The 22,219-nt window shown below is 41.5% G+C and overlaps 2 protein-coding genes across 3 annotated transcripts; one reads left to right on the forward strand and one right to left on the reverse strand.

Moving 5' to 3' along the window:
• Window positions 1-3,610: 3,610 nt before the first annotated feature.
• On the reverse strand, window positions 3,611-8,643 carry LOC111862838 (protein O-linked-mannose beta-1,2-N-acetylglucosaminyltransferase 1-like). 2 transcript variants are annotated; one of them, XR_002842501.2, is made up of 5 exons: window positions 8,331-8,643; window positions 7,758-7,929; window positions 6,603-6,793; window positions 5,141-5,250; window positions 3,611-4,084 (listed from the first exon to the last, which is right to left on the reverse strand). XR_002842501.2 is itself a non-coding variant. In XM_033750813.1 (4 exons), exons 1-3 carry the CDS (start codon window positions 7,647-7,649, stop codon window positions 5,187-5,189), a joined length of 402 nt encoding a protein of 133 aa, XP_033606704.1. In that variant the 5' UTR covers window positions 7,650-8,066; the 3' UTR covers window positions 3,611-4,084; window positions 5,141-5,186. The 2 variants fall into 2 exon arrangements, 1 of the variants encoding a protein (XP_033606704.1); XM_033750813.1 differs by lacking the exon at window positions 8,331-8,643 and having other exon boundaries at window positions 7,503-8,066.
• Window positions 8,644-11,467: 2,824 nt separating this feature from the next.
• Window positions 11,468-20,323, forward strand: LOC111862811 (peptidyl-alpha-hydroxyglycine alpha-amidating lyase 2). Its single transcript, XM_023848521.2, has 8 exons — window positions 11,468-11,683; window positions 13,429-13,574; window positions 14,562-14,760; window positions 15,983-16,184; window positions 17,533-17,718; window positions 19,171-19,280; window positions 19,773-19,937; window positions 20,051-20,323. The coding sequence occupies exons 1-7, from the start codon at window positions 11,552-11,554 to the stop codon at window positions 19,887-19,889; spliced, it is 1,092 nt and encodes a 363-aa protein (XP_023704289.1). The 5' UTR covers window positions 11,468-11,551; the 3' UTR covers window positions 19,890-19,937; window positions 20,051-20,323.
• Window positions 20,324-22,219: the final 1,896 nt, after the last annotated feature.

Below are 22,219 nucleotides of genomic sequence, written 5' to 3' on the forward strand. Positions count from 1 at the left end.
ACACACACACAAACATGTTTGCTGGTACTCTCAGGTTCAGTTTTTGCATCAAGATTGAAAAATACAGTGCAATGGTAAATGTGTGAGACTTTTGCCAAGTTTGTCAATACAGATCAAGTAACTGCTGGTACACATACTAGCCTAAAGGAAAGATACTAATAATACCCATACACTCAGTAAATTTTGTTCAAAGATCTCTCCATATTAGAACACTGTAAAAATATATTAAAGTAAAGACTTCAGCTCCTTAAAAATGGGAAATTAATTTACATTCCCTTACAAATGCAAGCCATGCAATCCTGCACTACTTATATATCAAAAATTTCATGGAAGAACTTATGCTAATTTTCCATTTCCAATTTCCTGTCCAACCAAATTTCTCATTCAATAATTATATAATTCTGCCCCCTACATTTCAGCTACTACAGGCAAAACACCATGATATCCATAGCCACATTTGTAATTTTCACTGTTTCACAAACTCTGTTGTCAGTACAGCTTTTATAAAATGCAATTATCTAGACTAGATTATTAGCGGGGACCAAATATTGGTTCTAGAAGAACCGGAAACAAAGTGAACAAGAATATTCAAGCACAATAACAAACATCAAGGACAATCAGCTCATAAAATGAAAATGCTGATCTTCCCAAGAACTTGAGTTATGTATCAGTTCCATCATTACAAAAACAGTGTTAATATTCTGCTCAACAATTAATAAAATATGGCTACAAACCATTCAAAAGACTATGTAAGGCATGGAGAATTGATGGGATTCAACACAAACTTTCATACTGCAAAATTATTTGCAAAGAAAGTAACTGAAATAGTGAAGCATCATTACTTACAGTTCACTATGACCAAGCTCATACTTACCAATACAGAAAAGTGTTTACCACAAAATTTGTATCCACTTTTAAACTCTCCTACAACGCCAGATACAAACTAATCTATACTGTGAAGTGCTGCTTAGTAAGTACCTGTAATAATATTACGCTTTTCTTCTAACAAATAACGAATTATATAAACCTGCATAACATTTCTAAGGAGAGCTTCCCTCTCCCTCCAATATGATCCCGTAATGGCAAACTTCAAATTCTTAATTTCTAACACGAATATTAAGAGTAATCATTATTTTGCACATAAAATCAGCATCTAGAACTTTGTCATTACATGACATATCTGTTTCATTCCACAGCATACTGACTGTGAGTTTGTTAATTCTTTCAGTCACAGTGACGGGCACAGACACGTTCAACCATAACCCAACTGCAGAACTGCAGCTGCACCTCTAATAAGAGTCTACATAATTCAAATTTATATATTCATGAAGATGTACGATGAACATTATTTGTCAAATACACTCTTCTCCTGCTTACTGAACAAATTTATATGAAATCATCACTGCTTTTACATTTCAAATATATCACACATGTTACGTCACACTATCTCAACCTGCGTAAATATTACCGAATATTACTAATTAATTAAAATCCTGTAACCTTAATTGAACTTAACATAACCAAACTCCCACCTTCCCCCTTCAAACTGACCAACCTGACAAGCCAATCCAAACTATATCCTAACATTGGCAGCACTTACCGGCACTTACCACGCTTACCACTACATCACACTTTTGCTGTTTGACGCGAACTGTGTTGTCATTGGCCCAAAGTCTGCTACGCTTACAGCGATTGTGATTGGTCAATGTGATCACGTGGTTTGGCGATTGGCCTTTCGTGACATCTGTCGTCCGGATTATGACACTATCTGCAGATGGAGGCAGTTTTTAAACTGCTTTTGTTTATTGTTAAGATACATTAGATCTCTGCTGACTAGCCAGAATAGCTACGCTGTTTTCAGGCTAGTTGTCATGTGCAGCAATGACCAGGCTAGGTTATTCCTCAGGAATATATATGCTTGTTCCACAGTCATTAATCTAGCCACTTCAAGTCCCTATCAGAACCTAAATTCTGTGATAATTAGACTGTTCTTGGGCTGGACAAATTTTGGCCTGCTTGCTGTGGATGAGGGATAGGAGTAATGGGCTACTCAAGCCTGGAAACGTAGGAAAATTAGGCTTTTCACTTGCCTTACCTAGGTCTCCTGCTAGTCTGGCTTAGCTATCCTATGCAAAGCTCATGGTGGCTGAATGCCCTGGCTGTGCAGTTCAGAGCAGGATCAAGTCAGCCTTAACATCTCACATTAATATTAGCTAGACTAGGTTCAGGCTACATGACTGAGGTGGAGTATTTTTCTAGTTTAAGGACTATGGAAAACTTGGATAGGCTGTACTGGTAAAGAAAGGAAAAAGAAAGGTAAAGCTATCCCATTAACAGGCTGTGTAGGCCTGTAGGGTTGTGAGTCTTCAAGGCCCCCACTTTTGTAGAGAAGAATCAATAACCATCTGTACGAGATCTCTGCATTCTTAATTTATAAAATATGGGCAGAACAGAGGAAAATGAATGTGTCAAATAATGTATATTGTATGGGCATATCTGATATCAGCAAAAACTTCTATTCAATATAAAAATAAAATTTATTTTTCTGAAAAATCCTACTCTTGAAGCAGCTGTATATTCATATTTTACAAAACTGCAGGAAACATAAGATGGCAGTTTTTCCTGGATTTCATCCTTGTAAACAAAGCAATATCCATTTGTGTTACAACATGAAACAGTTTGAGAAGCACAAAATTATAGGATTCTTCAGCAATTTTACAGTAACATTCCTTCTGTAACAAACAACACTACTCAAAGTCGCAGATATGGTTCAGTGCCAGTCAGTATCCATTTCATTTTCCAAATTAATTTCACATGTATTCCAGGACAAAGAGGAAGATATGCCACTTTCTGATGTAATAAGAGCTTCAGAGAATTTACCAATTTAACAAAGAATTACAAATCTTACAAATTCTTATGAGGCCTCTTTCAACTACAGTAATGCAACCAGGGAATTACAAATAGCTTACCTCAACCTGGTACAAAAGGCTAAATCTCTTTTTCCGTGTTAATTTGTGTTGTGCCACTTTTCTGCCACATCTCAGTGAACCACTGATGTAAATGGAGCCACAGAATTCATTAATGGTTCACTAAGAATTTTTTCCATGATTGTTTGTGACATACCACTTTTTATGTCTTAGTACACTACTGATTTAAATAGAGCTGTTTCCACACAGCCACATGAGTGATCAGTGGTTTGTTAACATATTTGCTAAGAAACTTACGAATGGTCTCACAGGTGTAAATTTGGTACTAAAAATGAAATTACAAAATCTTGATTTATATGTTTTCATTTATACGTAAGATGAATCTATCCTATTAATTAGTATAGTAAACCACAATTACTTGGCATGTATAGAGAATGGGGTCTGCCAGTTACATGAATCTGCTGTTTTCATGAGAAAAGTTCTTGCCGAAACCTAATTTATAATCAAAATATCACATTCTTGCTTTAGTTCTTGCATGGACTATTCCCATACAGTACTGCAGATTGACAGGTGAAAGATTTTGAATTCTCAATAACACAATTTCAACTAGCCTCTGCATAATGGGTAGTGCTGCTAGTGGAAGCTGGGAGGACTAGTGTATAGTGAGTGAAAATACACTCATAATTATTTTAATGACTTTATAATTCTCTTAGAAATTTTTGCCAGCTGAATGAAAATCCTGGATGCCTGGATAGCAGACAAACAGGAATTTACTGTACTTGTAAATTGGTAACTCCAACTCAGATGGTATACCTACTTCTTTCTATGGATCTACAATAATATTTTCATTCTGGTACACATTCACAATGTACACTCCCCTTTTACTGTCACATATCACGGAGAGCAGAAATCAGCACACAGTTCTGGCATCTTAAGAAGAACAGTTCTTTACAGTTTCTCATAATGAATTGGCACAGGCAAGACGATAAAGCCTTAAAATAATGTCCTATCTTCAAATTAAGATCTCTGTATCACAGAAGGCTCATCTTCACGGCAATGTGGGATCCAAGAATCTTCTAAATGCTGTTACCTTCTGCTATCTGACATTAGTCTTCTCTTCCAAATAAACTGGAGTGACATTCGATGGTTTGAATTTTCTGAAATAAATAATATTCCCTGTATTAACATATCACATGTAACTGATAAAAATAACTGTCATGCTTGTTCATAACTTCATGTTACAACCCCTGAACATGAAATGTTAGAGTCAGACAGAGGTATGGATGTAGTCCCAAAAGCAAAGAGCTGCAGCACTCTGGCACACAGCTCCAAATTGAAATAAATGGGCGGGAAACTTGATTCGAGGCAGTTCTCGTCACTAACATAGTGCTAACTTTGTTCCTTTAATTGCAGAAACCTTTAAAACACTGATCATGAAAACTGTGTCTTTTAAAGAGGCTGAGAATTCTATCTCAGGCATAGAGATCAAAAATGAAATAATGTAAAAGGGTTTTTACATTTAAAGTCTGTAAAACCTTCAATAAAAATATTTTTGAAATGATCCTTTCAAGAATTTTCATGAATACAGAACTGTACTATTGAAGCAAAATTGTAATCTGTGAAGAATGAATGAAAGAAGCGTAGATTTTAATAACAAGTATTGAAGTTTGACAACACTGTCCATGATAGAAGCGTTAGGGCAGTGCCCCAGCACCCAAACTGCAACAGGGAACCATCCTGGACCAACCTGAAGTATCTGCACACCTAAAAACAAGGTATAATTTTGGAACCAACTTATATGAAACTATGCAATCTGAGACGCATGGGACAGTGAATACTGCAGTCTTTTGGTGTGTGATGGTCTGTAGCTTGTTAAATACCAATAATGACAGAAGAACCTGCCACCTGTCATCAACTGCCCAAAAAACAGAGGCAGCAAAGTTCACTTAAAGAGATGGTAAACAGTGTCCAAATCATCTCTGACCATACATCATACCTTGGGTAGGCAACCTTATGAAGAAAATGGGATCTCCAGTAACATGATTCAGGTTCCAACTGTGTGCTGAAAAAAGAAACTAGTTTCCTTCTGATGACAATGTAACAATCTACATTAGGATATGATGATGATGGACCCTCGAAAGGCTTTATCATTTCATTGAGACTTTTATTAGCACTACAGTATTCATATTTGTGTTTCTAGAAGTCTTACTTACGAATACTCTGAGTACGGCAGTCCAACGACAAGCAATTCACTGCCCTTCATGTGCAGTCTCCACATACTCTTGTGATAACCTCGAACATCAAGGTCGCAGATCTTGAAGCACTGAAACAATTTGCAGAATAATGTTATGGGAGTACTCTATGAAGTCCAATGAAACATCAACATATGAATTTATATCATGACTGAATATGGAGCAAAATCTCACTCAAGAAAGAAACTTCTAGTAACGCTTACTATGTTCTGCGTTGTTGCAAATACCTAATTTCAATAACTTGATACAGTACATATGTAATGGGGTACCAAAAGTGGTAGGATAAGCAAGCTCTATGAGGTGCTGCTCTCTAGAGGAACGTTATGACCATTATGCATCAGAGAAGGTAGGGTGAAGAGGAGGCCGGTGGAAGTGGCATGAGGAAGAGCATGAAGTGGTAGAAGTCAGGAGAATGGGAAGGTCGGAAGTAAGTGAGGAGGAAATATGGGGTGGAAGAGGTGGGGTGAGAAGGAGGAAGAGGGTGGGAAAGGAAGCAGGAAGAGGAGACGTGTTTGGAGGCAGAAGGCAGAGAGAGGAGGGTTAGTGCTCTCTACCAACAGCACAGCATGTCTGGAAGGTGAATAAAATGAAATGAAATGAACTCATGCAGTTCATTACGAAACCCCTGGGTTTTTAGCTCAGGATATTTTTTCAGTACATTCCCTGTTTTTAAACTATTAATGGAGGCTTTGTTTTTCATTTGAATTGTTTAGTTCATACAAACAAAAGTACCCATTCATGGTCCATGACATGGTAACTTTTCTTGTCAATGTCACAATATATAGCAGCCAAAATTACGCAGAAGGGATAACAGTCCAATAACACAAGCATATGATGAACACGCTTCATACCTTAATAAAGCATACTCATCAGATTAAAACCTGAGAATGAGGATTCCAATTTTATCCAAAACTTCATTCCTCCTTGCACGTTGCTTTAATATTTGTAGCCATTCAACCTACTGGCACAAATACAGAGTAAATTTCTTAATAGCTTTGGGTGTTATGTATTAGATTTGTTATAAGAAACAGACAAGAAAGCTACAATTTTATCTGTTACATTAAAGAACTGCATGGGAGATGCTAAGAAACAATTCAGATTTAATAAGAATTGACTACAGTAAACATGTCATTCACCTAAATTTCAATGTGCTACATGAAAAGTTTTGGGTCACTGACAATCTTACACCGGGGTCTCAGTGTACAATCAGACAAACAGAATTTCATGTAACTGTTATTTGGACTAAATTTATAAAGTCTTAACAGTGTTCTAGTTAAGATGAACTGAGGTATTCCTTTGCACAAGAATGTCTATATCTTTTGCTTCATATTAACTAAAATGCTTTCTTACACAGTGACAAAAATTATGAATATTCCATAAATTATAGAGGAATGTCAACTAAATTAAGAACAATATGCATTACCTGTCAACATGTTTAAGCTTCACATATGACAAAGTATTGAAAGAATGTTTCTTGAAGCAGACGTCTTGGAAGTAGGAATTCATGTTCAGACCTAAAGCACCGAAATGATATGTCTGAGGCACGTCTGGAATCACACACTCTCTGCCTTTCTGAACCTCAGGTAGCCGCATCCACATATCCCAGTCCCAATTCTGGACATGTAACACAAAACATAATTCTTACACTGGCATTATGATCAAGAAAGTTATTTGATCCCAAAAATGTAATCCATGTAACTGAGATAAAATTATAGTAATATATAAAAGCTAAAATTTTACCTCATTAAAATATTAATAATTGTTCTGGGAAGAATTTATAGCACTTCCTTAATTTAAGTATGATATATTTATCACGAGTGAGCAGTTAATTACAAATAATTCCAAGCCTCAAATTGTTGAAACTGCATTCACCAGTTGATAAGAGTTCCCCATCCAAACAAGAACAGAAGTAACAATGAAAACAACAAAAATGATAACAAATACAATAAAAAGCAACACAAAAAAATTATAACAATGAGAGCATAAAAGAGTATGCTTCATGAAGTTCAGAAGCTTGAGGACTTCTGAGCTACAAATAGGTACCAACTTCTTGGGAAGAAATCAGTAACCTGCATTTTCACTTAAACCATGAAGAGGAAGGCAGCAGATTCTCCATAAATGCTGATACCTATGTACTGAATGATATAGTGTCCTATTTACCTCTTTCGAGAACTCAAGTTCATATGCATATAATAAAGGTTTCCTTTATCCTTAACTGAAACCTATTTTGAATTATATGGAAAGGTTCAAGCCTGTGCCTCATCCTTTTAGATATACTCCAGTTAAAGCTCCACTAATTCTACAGTACCGAAATGTACTAAACCTTCTCAGGTGTTGACCATTTGGATTCCAGCTCATCTTTATAGAGAGATTTTTTAAGGATCCATCCGAGCCCTGGCATGTTTTCCACTCTGTATAACTCTGTATAACAAGCTTGGATCACTGCTGGTGTACTCATAACCCTGGTCATTCCAGGCGGAGATGCAGTAAAGTGTTTCGTCCTCCTCCAGCAGTCTCTTAGTCTGGCTGAAGTAACTGCAATGTACACACTGTACCAAAATTCATATTATCTGCTTACACATTTGGCAAACATTCCATTCCTTGGATCAAAATGAAGTGACTTGATGGAGCAAGGTCTTCGAAAAGCTGACAGTCTTATCACCTGGCCATGAAACGACTTCAACTTCTCTAACCTCTGTATTCATTACAGTACTCGTAAGATTTTGCAGCTGGACCTTGTCATGAACCACCTGAAACAAGTGCACAACCTCAAACCTTCTTTTTCAATTTTATGTTCCCTGTATAGGTCTCCCAAGTGATGTCTTTTCTTTACTATATTTCAATGCATTCATCCATCTCACAGTGCTACATGCCCAGCCTATTTTATTCTCCTTGATCTGACATACAGAGGTTGAAACTGTTCAAGGTTTAATCTGGTTAGGAGACAACTGATCACTATAAAACTGTATACAATCATACAGACTTTAATTGCACAGATGTAGTCAGCTCTATAAAATATTTCAGTCACTGAATGACCACTATCACATGGATACTGGAGAATAACCAGGAGTTTATTGTAGTGATAGCATTTTCATTTTCCACACAGCCATTACCCATTTCACAAGACACCAAAACCTGTAAGAGTTCTCACCTGAAGAAGTCTGGAGACACATCCATATCTTCATCCACAATAATTATGTATCTGCCATCGAGAAATATGTTGAATGTTGCTGTCAGAGAAGCCTTGTAGTGCTGAGATTCTGGCGTTCTTAACTCCAATTGGTGTGCGCTGAATTCCTCGCAGTCGAAAGAGTTTTGTCACCTCAAGAGGTTCCTCAAAGTAGCCATCAATGAAGACTGTTATCATCTCTGGATTTGCTCCATGTGCAGAGAGAAGAGACCTCAGCATCCTGCACAGACAATAATGCACTGAGAATTATATCAGAGTATTTATAAATCTGATGCTCTTAAGAGTGCATGAGGGAAGAATGAAAGTGTAAATTAATCAAACGTAGAGACAATCCTACCAGCTTTTCTGTTAGTTTAGGTTCTGCTTTTTTTTTCAGTCAAGGGGCCTGAAACTCAGTGCTTTAGTATTACCTGTACAAGGCCTGTTGCTTGCAATGACAGCCACTGGTACATCATGAACCTTATTATTCACCAGCTAAACAAAAAGAGAAAGAAGAAATTAATTATAAGTATTTTGTTATTAATTTATTGCAAAATTACAGCTGATAAAATGAAATATAAGATGACTTGTGAAATACACTTGCAAAAAACAATATGTTGGTTGAGAGGGGTATAGGAAACGTAGGTACATACATTATGACACTAAATTTCTTGGCCTGACTACTGAGAGCTCCTTGACTTGGGAAAGACATACAAGTATTGAAGAGGTGATAAATAAATTAAGCTCAGCCTGCTACATGATAAGGAACATAAAACCACTTATGTCTATATTTACCATTGAAAGTTATTTATTATTCTTACTTCCATTCAATCATGACTTAAGGCTTGATTCACTGGGGAAACTCGTCACATGCTGAAACGGTTTTTAAGATGCAGAAGAGAGTTACATGATTGATGATGGGTCGTGGTTACAGGGAATCATGTAGAGATCTCTTCAAGGAAATAAATATATACTGCCTTTAAAATCACAGTATATATATTCACTAATGATGTTTGTAATAAAAAACAGAGATAAATTTGTTACAAATAATGATTATTATGAAGTAAAAACCAGACAAAATATTAATTTACATATAAACCGGGTTAGCTTGGCCATATATGGTAAAGGAGTATATCACATGGCAGTAAAGGTTTTTAATGGACTTCCTCATAACCTCAAAGAAATCTCTAATATTCCAAAAAAGTATAAAGTTAATTTAAAGGACTTTCTGTATTCAGATTCTTTCTATACATTGGAGGAATTCTTTAAAGGATGATTGTATTATATCTGCAAAATTGAGTATTTTTTATTATACTGTTAGATAGGGATGATTTTACGCATATGTACATATATGTATTTTATGGAATGTATTTGTAGTTATTGCTTTGCTGCTATTTACTAGGTTTTTATTACTAGAGTACTATTATGTTCACGCTACAACAATGTAAGAATTGTTTTTATTTATATTAAATAATGTGCATGTTTATGTTTATTTTATTATGTACTTACTAATGTGTACGACTATATGTACATTATACTGCTTTATTTGTGACTATTTCCACATCCTACGAAACTGTTTTCTGTATGAATTTATGGAAAATGAATGAATGAATGAATGAATGAATGACAATAATGGAATTAAAATAAATGTTTTTTATTTCCCTTAATTACATTACCATAGCTACCTAAATTATTTTTGGGTTTGTTAGGAATTCTTAGTATTAATAAATTTCAAGTATTGAAGTGTCACAATGGAATTAATCATATTCCTAGACATCTTGAAATAGTTAAAAACAAAAGTTTGAAATATAAAATAATTCTGATTCCACACACAAACTGAGTGCAAATATTGAGACTTCCAAAACTATAAAAAAAATACAAATCACATAAGTAAAGAAAAAGGGAAGGCTCATTGAACAAACAGCTGGATGAAGGAAACCAGAACCGTGATGTACTGTGATGTACCGTGATGTGGTGGTGGGGTGGCGCTGGCGGGGTGGCAGCTTCACGCTTCAGTTGCTTTACCCCACCACCCCCTCAACCTACCATTCACCCTCTGGCACTCCAGACAGTGGCCGACTGAGAAGACTGCATAAAATGACGCAAAGAGGAATTTCGTCAGAGTTGTTCATACTCAAAGCTGTCGGTATAGTGATATATTTTTATCTATGGCCGCAATTAGAAACGTTAAAATTACGCCGTTATATGAAAATGAATTTTCTTACTAGCCAAATTTTCACGAAGATCTTGATCTTTATTTCATCATTTCACTTTCTATGTTTAAAATAATTTTGTGCCGTACTCTCCATGTCTTCATCTGCGAGTTGATCTGAATCCGCATTGTTCAAAAGCGCTGTATGTCCACCGCTGTTTTGCATAAAGCCGCCGATATTCCACGAGACAGAGGTAAATACAAGAACGGTGGGGAACGAGATTATGCACCTGTTTATAAGACTGTCACAGTAAATAAGCAACTTAATTATTTCTGGTGTCCTACAGTTTATTTAATCATTGTATTTAAATTAAGGTCAACAGGCTTTTTTTTTGTAAAGGATCAAGCAGGGGTGGCTAAGCATATTTTTAAGGTAAGCCAAAATATAGACTAAAAGCGGGAAGGCCCAAATTGAGTTGGTCAGAAGATGTGAAGACTGATTTACGTGAATTTAAAGCGAAGAAGGGGAGAACATGGCAAATAAAACAAAATAACGGACATCCATGGGCACAGGCATGGGGCCAATCAAGAAATAAAACTGAAGTTATGGAAGGATATATTCAAATACAAGGATCATGAACAGGGCTTGTGGCGTCATATGTTTTTCAGTACATAGGCCCACACCTCTAGGGCTTTCAGTAAAAATAGTGATAAACGGCTTAAACCTAAGCTTGTAGGCAAATGTCTTTCCCCCCGCCCCCTTGAGACTGTCAAAGTGCTATCTCTTTCTCCCCTGGCTGCGACCATGTGGATACCTGCAGTAAAGGAGGCGAAGGTTCTCAGAGGACTGTACAGCTGCCGAGTGAGTGAGTACGGGTTAATCAGTAGCAATTCCTGCATTACAGGTCAAGACGTCAGTGAAACAACTGCAGGCCGACGCCGTCAGGTAAAACTGAGTATGACCAAGTGCGTCGGGAGCACCGTGGCCTCGGAAACAGATCGTTGGACGTATTGATCGAGCGTCGCAGTGACGTCACGGCGCCGGGTCAAGATGGCGATGCTGTGGCTGATGCTAGTGGGTTTTGTGGTCACCTGTGACTGTCGTCCTGGGCAGATCGGGGACCTCGACGACGAATTCTACTTGGAGGTACGAGACCTCCTCAGCAAACATGCGGCCCACCAGGTGAGTACCCAAGTTAACTCGGTTTCCTACCTCGATGAAAACATACTGCACCATGAAGACAGTATCTTCTGCCATTCGATCTGAAACATATAAATTCCATTGCGGTTGAAATGTTTGGCAACCGGCAGCGTAGTTGGTTGAAGCACTACGCTACAAGCCGGCAGGACGCGGGTTCGATTCCCGATGAGGCCATTGGATTTTTCCAATTCACCCAATCCTTCCAGCCGCACTATAGCCCTGCGGTCGACTCAACCTCTAACAGAAATGAGTGCCAGGAATTTTCCGGGGGTAAAGGGCGGCCGGTTGAATGCCGCGTGCACCTTGGAAAATGCAGGTGAGATTGCGGTGAGGTGTCAGCCTTACGCGCCGCCCGCCCTTTACGCCCAGGAAGATTCCTGGCACTCATTTCTGTTAAAGGTTCAGTCTACTGCAGGGCCATAGTGCGGCTTGGAGGGTTAGGTCAATTGAAAACTCTAATGACATCGGGAATTGAACTCGCGACCTTTCGGCTTGAAGCATAATGCTTCAACGAACTACGCTACCGATGCACAATGAGAGAGAGAGAGAAAACAAAATGTCATTTAGGTAAATTTTTAACAGTTACACGACCTCAGCTGAACCTGCTTAGAATTATTTATTATTTCGGACTTCATCCACCGTCCGGCGCCCTTACACCTGTGTTCAGGAAACAGAACAAATCGACAAGTGATAAGTTTACGGATGGAAACCTACTTTCTTGGGATCCTCAACACTTTCTGCCTCTGTGGTCTAGTGGTTCGCGTTCCTGGCTACAGATCCCGGGTTCGATTCCCGCCGCTACCATATTTTTTTCTGAGTAGTGAGTTTGGAACGGGATCCACTCAGCCTCGTGATGATAATTGAGGAGCTATGTGAAGGAAATAGCGGCTCCGGTCTAGAAAACCGAAATTAACGTCCATGCGGATTCGTTGCGCTGACCACGCGGCACCCTCTATCCGCAAAAGTTGCCACTAAACTTCGCCGACAAGCGGCGGTCGCTCGGACGGTATAGTTCGCTTGAGGACTCAAACCACGGAGTATTTTTTTTATTCAGACGCTGAGTACATGAATCCGTTTACACCTAAGGGCCTGTTCAGCCGAAGACGAAAAGAGACCCAACATCCGAAACGATGCGGTTTCAATAAGATGAGAAGACCGGCAAAGCCCAAAAGCTCTGCTTGCTACCTGCAACCCTAAAAATATAAGCGAAATGTTCCTCCGAAACATCGGTTGACTTTTAACGGACTACATGGTGTCACAATATCGCTAAAAGCCTTACTTACTTACTCATGGACCTGAGCCCTTCTTGAGGAGAAGCCAAATCTGCAGCTACTTAAGAATTTCCCAGCATTTTATGGAACCCAAAGGTTCATTACCGTGTTCACAAGAGCCCTCCACTGGTCCCTATACTGTGACAGATCAATCCAATCCATACCATTCTATCTCTCTCAGATCCATTTTAATATTGTCCACCCACCTACGCCTTGGTCTTCCTAGTGGTCTCTTTCCTTCTGGCTTTCCCACCAATATCCTATATGCATTCCTCTTCTCCCCCATTCGTGCTACATGTCCTGCCCACCTCATCCTCCTTGACTAAAAGCCTTAATTTTGATAATTCAATTTGTCCCTTATTACATGTAGCACATGGTTGTTCAAGGTGTAGTTCGTCCATCGCCGCAACAGCAAAATCTAGAGTGATGGGACTAAGTGAACATGCGTTGTTACAGGCCCCCGTCAGCGCCCCTCGCCGCCCCCGTGAAGTGGTGGGATGGCCACGACCCCTGCCTCATCTTGGTCAGGTGACCGGGGTGGCCGTCAATTCGCGCGGCCAGCCTGTCGTCTTCCACAGGGGGCCGAGAGTCTGGGACGCAAGGTAAACCTCCACGGATCTCATAATGCCAACAATTCTTAATATTTTCCTTCCATATATCCGTATGTTAATTTTCAGGCAACGTCGAGATTGAGCAGGTAAAACTCTTACTTATTATTCGGGAGGTTTCCAGACTGAAATTTGCCCCCGAAAAACTTATCATTGTTTTTCTCAGTTCCTCCAGACGCATGCTGCGATAGTGCCTCCAATTAGGACACCTCCGTTTCCTTCCACATCCATTACCCTTCGATACTACGTAGTGTGATCTACTGACAGCGTCGTTAAACAACCTCAAATATAAATGAACAAGTAGACTAGAACTGCGAACCACAGCAGTTCACACATTCACTGCCCCTCCGCAATTAGCATAGGCCCACTCTCCACTTCTGTGCCTAACATTTGGTCTGATTCCTTTGGTTCGAAAGTGAACCTTGGTCAAGGGGAATATAGAATTATTTATAAGACTGTCGTGATAAGAAATGTACAATTTAGTTATTATTATTATTTGAATTAATGTCAGCAGTCCCTCTTAGGATGGCTCAGACATTTCATAAAGTAACCAAGAGAAAAGAAGGAAAGTCGGTACGCCTAAATTGAGATGACTGTAAGATGTAGAGAATGATTTACGAGAACTGAAAATGAAGAAATGGAATAAAAAGAGAAAACCTTCGATATANAGGTTCTCACGGAACTACACAAATGGATGCATATCCACCAAAAATCTTAGGGAAAGCCACTGTGATTATATTCATAATAACGTTCCTTTTTATTTTAAATAATTTTCTACCTAGAAAACCTTCTTAGCGCCTTAACGTCTTTAAAACTTCGCAACTGTACATAGCAGATTTGTCCATTATATCCGAATCCATTTTACTCTGATAGAAAGAATTTACGTCTATTGTAAATGAGGCCAAAGTTCCTGGAAGACCGTGGGTACGTAAGTGGTGCGCAAGCGTCTTCTGATCCCAACGCTGTTTGATTGGCTCGCAGCTGTTTTAACGCCAGCCACGACTTCCAGCACGTTGCTGAGGGCCCCATAGCTGTATCGACAGTTCTGACGCTGGACCCCGAAAGTGGAGCCGTGGTCAGCGATTGGGGCAGTAACCTGTTCTACATGCCGCATGGCATCACGGTGGACGCCGAAGATAACATCTGGGTGACGGACGTCGCGCTCCATCAGGTGTTTAAGGTTGGTAAACCTAAATATGTATTATTTAACCCATTAAGGAGCGAATTTCTTATAAGTATATGAAGATTCAGTCCGTACCTCACAGGGAACACATAAGTTTCCGTTATAAAGCACAATAGGTTAATGCTGTTTGGAGAAACAGTCGTTGTTTAATGTGAGAGCCATACGGAACACACGAATACACTCTGTACTCAGAATACAGTGTTTTAATGCTGTAAAGCAGGTGGTACGAATAGTAACCAGTGGGCTTTTAAAGGGTTAAACAGCGGAAGGAGGTCTCTAAAGGGCACTTTGCCATTGCAATTTATATTTAAGAAAATAAGATCGGTCGGTCGGGGAAAGTGCTGCTGGCTTTCATCAGAAGGAAAAATCTTTTTTCGTTTCCGGTCCAGTCGGGACTCATGACCAATTTTTTGTTCCTTCCAAAAACACATTTTCTGGTTTGAAATGCAGCCTCCTTTTGGACAAGAGCCACAGCCAACCGTCAGTTTGGCGCGGCATGAAGAAGTGACAGGTTGCAGCTGTGTGGAACAGACGCGCAACACCCTCATAAAAACAGTCATGGGATTTACGTACAAAAAGTAGGCAGGAAACTTATCTCGAGGCTCGGCGGTGGTATTAAAAAATTAATTTGTTAATCATGAGAATAATATATTATTATTGTGAGTCAGGATAGCTCGATCGGTATAGCGATGGGCTACAGGCTAGAAAGCCTAGGTTCGATTCTCGGTATGGCAATATTTTTCTCTTCTCCACGACGTCCAGACCGGCTCTGTGGCCCATCCAGCCGGCGACTTCTCCGGGGGTAAAGCGGCCGGGGCGTGAAGTCGACCAACCCGTCCATCTAGTGACGAGGTCAAGAGTGGTAGAGTTACATCTCCACTCCACCATGCGTCTTCATGGCATAGTGCTTAATTAATTAAGTACACCGACAACTTTACCCTTGTAACGTATTATTATTATGCTTAGTCTCTGAAGTTGTTTTTCCAGAACTTCTGAAATACACAGCGCGCATGCTTAGTGAAATCGTTTTTTCAGACTGTCCCTCAAGGGTTGCAATGTTTAAGGGTAGCTCAACGTACTACTCGTAGTTATCTGTGGGAACCGTGGCCAGAGATGGCAACTGATCAGCATTCCCCGCTGAACTGTCAACTAGCATTTCACCAGTTTAATTCACAGTAGGACCTGAGGAAAACCCTGAGTTGTGCCGTGCGTGTTGCAGTTCCGGCCAGGGGAAACGCGACCCGCCTTGACCTTGGGCCAGCGGTTCCGTCCAGGCGGTGGATGGACGCGCCTCTGCCAGCCGACGGCGGTGGCGGTGGCGACGTCGGGGCAGGTGTTCGTGGCTGACGGGTACTGCAACCACAGGGTGCTGACGTTCAGTCAGCGGGGTCGCCTCTTGCGTCTGATTCCTCTGCCGTCAGGTGAAATGAGAGCGGCCTTCATGCTCCTTATTAGCTGGTTTGGTTTTGCGCCTGCGCGCCAAGGGAAAGTTCCTCCAGGTTCCATTTGTACTGTGTTACGACAGCGTTTCAGTAATTTATAGTACTGCGACATTATGACCGACGAAGACAGCCACTGTTTGGTAACGACTCGATAAACAACGACAACGACAACGAAACAACATGCAACAACAAAGGAACTGTTGGAAACGATATTTTCTATTCGGTACGACCCGAAACCATGTAGCAAGTTGCCGTGGAGGTGACGATAAAGGAGACAGTAAAATATGGTCACGAGTCCCAAGTGATTCGCACCCGAAAATGACTGCGCTGGCGAGGACCAGAAGAAATTGTAAACGACAGAACCGTCCTCTCGTCAGAGAGAGCTCCTCACATCAACAAACTCGCAACTGTCTGACAGTAATAAAAATCTGGTCGTAAGCCCAGATGGGGGCTTTATTCCCAGAGAGACTGGCCGACTGACCATCGGTCGTAATATAAGACTCAGACTGAGACTCAAACCCATCTTATCGTCAATCAAGACGTTACATAAGGACTATTACCACAAGTGCTCAGTTGAAAAAAATGGATCATGAGTCTCAAGGGGCCTGTCGCCAAGACGAACTGATTGGCGGTAAACCGCCAGTCGTAAAGTGACTATGACTCTGACTCTGAAATCTGGTCTTGGGCCCCAGACGGAGCTTGACACCAAGACAGACTGGCCGACTCACCGTCGGTCGTAACATATCTTTGACTTTGACACATACAAGTCTAGGGGAGAACACAAATTGTGGTCAGGTTCTCGAGGAGACTGAAATCAGGAATGACTGTGCTGACGAAGGCCAGCAGAAATTTAGCAGCCAATCAGTAGTCCGAATGAGATGATAGGAGTCTGAAGGCTTCCAGAGCCGTCAGATGGTAAAGCGTTGTCGTGGGTCCCGTGGGGCTCGGAACCAAGAATCGCTGTGCTGGCGAGGACCAGCATCAATTTAGCAGTGAGTAGTCAGTGATCGCTAGTGATGCCATGAGAGCCCGAATTTAACGTGCAAGGTCTTTGCATTCTGCCCACAGAGAGTATTTTTGTGTTCGGTATGATTCTAATGAAGGACAGAAATTGTTTCGCTAAACAACATTAACAGGTTGATCTGTGAAGCGGAGACGCAATGTGTTTCCTGTGAGGGACGAACTGAATTCTTATATATTGTTTGGAAGGAATTCAGTCTTTAATGAGTTTATTACAGTTTGTTTCAGAGCGGCCAGCAGCACAAGCCATTAAGCAGTGGAAATTCCTCACAGGGCAGCAAGCCATAACGGAGATGTTCTGTTGCAGAATTCCTGTCGCTTCAAGTGCCGCACGGCCTGGCCCTGATGGAGACCCTAGACCTGCTGTGTATAGCGGACCGTGAGAACATGAGGGTAGTATGTCCCCGCGCTGGCCTCGTGCCCTACGCCAGCGTCCAGCCCGTCAGCATCCAGGCGCCCGATTTGGGAAGGGTATTCGGGGTGGCGGCAGCAGGTGCGTCACTTTCGGGATTAGGCCGACATCCCCTCGCGTCCTGCATACGCCTCGGATGTTAACCAATACTTAACATCATGTAGAGGCCGCGCCATAGCTCAGGCCTGCTCCTCACCGCGGCGGCCCGGGTTCGAGTCCAGGTCAGGTCATGTGGGATTTGTGGTGGCCAAAGTGGCACTGGGGCAGGTTTTCTCCGAGTACTTCAGTTTCCCTTGCCAATTCTCATTCCACCGACTGCTCCAACTGGTACAACTGTCCAACTAGTGGTCGACGTGCCAAGTGGACTCAGTCTCACCCCACCTTAAGAAATTAAAACAAATTAACAAATTACATCTTGTACTCAGAGTGTCCACAAGGAAACGGACGATTTTGAAGTACGAGTGGCTGTGTACATAGCATGAGCTAATTCTTTTAGCCTACTTCCCTTATTTTTAAAAGCAGGCTTATGAGATCACCTTTGCTGTCTGTGTATCTGTATGTGTATCCCCATGATGTATGAACCAATCTTTACGAAACTCGGTACGTAAATTATGGCACCTGCGCCCATCTCAACGGCGTGCTTCATAAATTCCTCCCATCGGTCTGTGTATGTCCCCTGATGTTGCTATTCAGTGGCACAGTGAACACGTTTCCAAGGCAAGGAATACATGCAACAATATAAGAATTGTTGCACATGTCGTTTTCTATGCTGTCCGTGTTGTATCAAGGGACAGTAGGCAATTATTTCTCCCGTATGCTCCAGAATGAAGTGGTGACATATTCAACCTCAGGAGTATATTCTTGTAAGAGGATGAGGTCGAAAGGGCCCTAAAACGTCTTTAAAACTTTTTACCTTTATAAAATAAACATTGCTGTTTTAGGTATAAACTGCCTTTGCTCGCTCGGACACTGGGATCATGGGATCGAATCCCACTCAGGCGATGGATGTTTGGTGTATGTGTTTGCGTTGTCCTGTGTGTAGGTAGCGGCCTTGCGACGGGCTGATCACTCGTCCGAGGAGCCCTACCGGCTGTGTAAAAAAGATTACGGAAGTGAATAAGAGACCCGGGCCCTGAATGGGGGCGAAGAGCCACTGTAAAAAAAATAATTCTTTAAATGAATACATATCAGTGATCTCTTGTGATCATGGGGTACTATAACACGTGGTCTGAGATGAAAATTAAGTTGCCATGGAGAAGAGGTTGTAAAGTTCAAAGCGCACGTGATGTCTCAAGAGCACTGGAGGGTATTCAATGGATTCATCTGGCTCAGGATAGTGACAAAGAACCTGAGCTTGTGAACACGACAAAGAACCTGCAGGTTACATATGAAGAGCTGGAAACTCTCGACTAGTTCAGCAACTGTCAGGGCACAGCAGCTGTTTCAATAGTTCTCAGCGTAGCGATGTACCACGAAGGTGGGTAGATTTATCTTATTATTTTGACTAAGACGAGCCGCCACTGACTGTTGCAGGGGGTGTGGTGTACGCTGTGAATGGGCCGACGTCGCCTCAGATCCCCGTGAGGGGCTTCACGCTGGACCCGAGCTCCGAAACCGCAATAGACCGTTGGGGCCCCTCAGCGGTAAGCACGGCGGGGTGAAAGGTTGTCACTAGCCGTTCCAGAACTACGAGTGCTACGCTCTGTCCAGAATATGTCTGCATATAGCTCAACTTTTCCTTACTTTTACTGCCGAATTCTTGAGCATAAAGTAAAGGTAACCCTGTAACAGGCCGTGGAGGTCCGTAGGATTGTGAGACGTCAAGGTTCCCATATTTTCTAGACAATCGGCTCATAGATGGCGGTGAGGTTGTCAGCCTTACACGCAGGCTGCTCTTTACACCCCAGAAAGATTCATGGCACTCATTTCTGTTAGCGGCTGAGTGGACCCCAGGGCCATAGTGCGGTTGTATCTTGCTTATTAATTCTCATAACTCATTTCATGAGCCGTCTGCCCTCATTCGTGCTTTTAAGACCTGTACTGTACCACTTCTATAAGCTCACCAAATGTCTGAAGTAAAATAAAACGTAACAACACACAGTAGTGAACATGACTTCTCTGCCCTTCTGTTTCAGGGGTTCCACAACCCGCACGGCATTGCAATATGCCCCAATGGTACGACAATGTACGTCACAGAGATCGGCCCCAATAAGGTGTGGAAGTTCTCTCTTGTCAGCGGAGAGAGCGTGTAACAAATGCGACGGCCACCTCAGTATCCGGACTTCAGATCCTTAAGAAACGTAAATTATAATTTATTCCGACTATCCTGACCGAGGTTATTCGTGATGATACTCAGTCTCTCCTGGCAATGTTGGGATAGTACGTCGATTAAGCGACGATATTTTCTTTCCAGTTCATCAGCCATCCTACCCCTCGACGCTGCATGATTCAGCTAGTGATGGCGTCGCAAACTGGCCCACAAACAAGATACTATTATTTATGAACTGCAGCGCCTCAGCCCATTGTGCAGAGCAACACATACCTCTCCGTTACACACAACAATGTAATGTGGGATTTTCCTGTAGAGACCCGCGGGGGTAGCTGTGAACCTATCATGTAGTGGCATAGCCAGACTATTGTGTTGTCTGATACATCTGAACAAATAAATATATTTTAGTCACCACTATATCCTGTTTATCCTTCGGAACCCTACTATGATGCCTTAGGCAACAGGAGTCCTTTCTTCAGGAGGCAGTAACAATGATTAGAAACTTACATTTAAGCTGTTACAGGATTTTATTCACATACCGGTCCGAGGCTTCTTGTGATCTTTCGTTATAAGCTTATTTTTACGGCGAGGAGTTGTTAGCCCCACGCCCAACCCCCAAGCTGGAGGACACTCCTTGTCGGCTGTCCGCGAGTGCTTATTCAATACATTCGCAGCTGCCCTGCCTATCTGCAGGCCGTTTCCTCCATCAGCAACCTGAGGATGCGCCATGCCGTGGTGACAAGGGACCCACAGACCACTAGGAAGACCAAGACGTAGGTGAGTGGATAATATTAAAATGGATCTTAGAGAGATAGGATGGGATATGGACTGGATCGATGTTACTTACGACAGGGACCAATGTAGGGCTTTTGTGGACACAGTAATGAACCTTTGGGTTCCATAAAATACTGAGAAGTTCATGAGTTGCTGCACAACTGGCGGCTTCTCAAGAAGGGCTCAGATCCATGAATGAATCATGAATGAACCGGCCTAAAATATTCAGGTTAGAAGAATGATGGCACAAAACAATTTTAACTTACGCTCTTAATATGTGGTATATTTCTTTTTATTTTTCAATTTTTATTCTTTCCAAAAATCGATGGGGGAGGGGGGCCACGTCTTGATTCTCCCCCTCCCCGTCGGCGGCCATGCTGGCTGTACATCCGACGATTCAATCCCTCTTCGCGCTAAAGCACAAAGCTATCCTGTTACGTCATTCTTAAATATGCCCGGAACATTGCGTGAGTATACAGTGTGCACTTAACAGGCACGTCCAGCAGATGGAATTATAAATGGCGTGCAGACATCCATGCTCATGCATCTTTTGCAGTTGGATCAAATATTGTGACATCATGTCCAAACGCCGGAAGTGTGCAGTCAGAGAAGCACAGCAGACATCCACTGCTGGACAACGGCTAGTAAAACACGTTTCGTGGCAACGAATGAAGCAGAGAATAACAGAGGACACTGAACAGTCCGACTTGGTGCTCTGTATTCGGTCCGCGCGAAGTTGGTTCAGCCCGAGATTCAGAGTTCCAGAGAGTAGAGACTCTTCAAGATTCATTGGACAGACATCGCTCAAGGCAGAAGAGCAGTTGAAGTTTTACCCAGACAAGATATGTTACCGAGCAACGACTGAGCAAGCTATAGTTACAGTAATCTTTGGCTACAACTTGTGTAGTACGCAATAAACCTATTCACGAATCCAACCCCCGTCTACAAGTCACTAATACACGTGAAAATATTTCAGGTATTTATTCATATAAGCTGAAAAAAAAAGCATTTATGATCTCGAGTAAAATTATATTTTAATAAAATATATATTTTATACATATGTAGAATTCAAATTTAACGCGGGCGCAAACTTCGTTGAATTGTTATAGAAAATAAGAGACTTCGGTAAAGTTCGGATGCGTCCGGATAAAGACTGCTGATTCTTCGGTAATCTTCGTGTGTGTTCGGAAAGCCACTGTTGATAGTTGAAAAATCCGCGCTTAGCGACACAAAACCTGCCAGAAAGACGCATCCCTAGGGGAACGGCCGCTAAGCTTCACGCCCTCGGAGACGGCAGACGAGGCTGCTTACCGGAGCATTCCGCAAGAGCTATGTTTCTGGAAGACATTTTGGTACCTCGCCCCATCTTAAGGTCGCTCCCCACTGCATGCGACACTTAATTACGCAATGAATATCGAACAGATTTTCTTGATCCAACAGAAATAACTCCATAAAGCAGATACCTTCTTGAGAAGCCATTAGTTGCTCAGCTGTTTAATTCGCCTAACTCATAAATACAAATTCTCGTCTGCTGTCCAA

This window comes from Cryptotermes secundus, unplaced genomic scaffold (genome assembly GCF_002891405.2).
Source record: "Cryptotermes secundus unplaced genomic scaffold, Csec_1.0 scaffold462, whole genome shotgun sequence".
NCBI classification, from domain to species: domain Eukaryota; kingdom Metazoa; phylum Arthropoda; class Insecta; order Blattodea; family Kalotermitidae; genus Cryptotermes; species Cryptotermes secundus.

Coding starts and splice junctions, on each gene's coding strand:
- LOC111862838 (XM_033750813.1), bottom strand. CDS start 7,649: ATGACCAGGGTTATGAGTACACCAGCAGTGATCCAAGCTTGTTATACA. Junction 6,794..7,502: donor AATGGTCAACACCTGAGAAG/GTTTAGTACATT, acceptor TTACATGTCCAG/AATTGGGACTGGGATATGTG. Junction 5,251..6,602: donor AAGCTTAAACATGTTGACAG/GTAATGCATATT, acceptor AAATTGTTTCAG/TGCTTCAAGATCTGCGACCT.
- LOC111862811 (XM_023848521.2), top strand. CDS start 11,552: ATGGCGATGCTGTGGCTGATGCTAGTGGGTTTTGTGGTCACCTGTGAC. Junction 13,575..14,561: donor CCGAGAGTCTGGGACGCAAG/GTAAACCTCCAC, acceptor ATTGGCTCGCAG/CTGTTTTAACGCCAGCCACG. Junction 16,185..17,532: donor TCTGATTCCTCTGCCGTCAG/GTGAAATGAGAG, acceptor GTTCTGTTGCAG/AATTCCTGTCGCTTCAAGTG.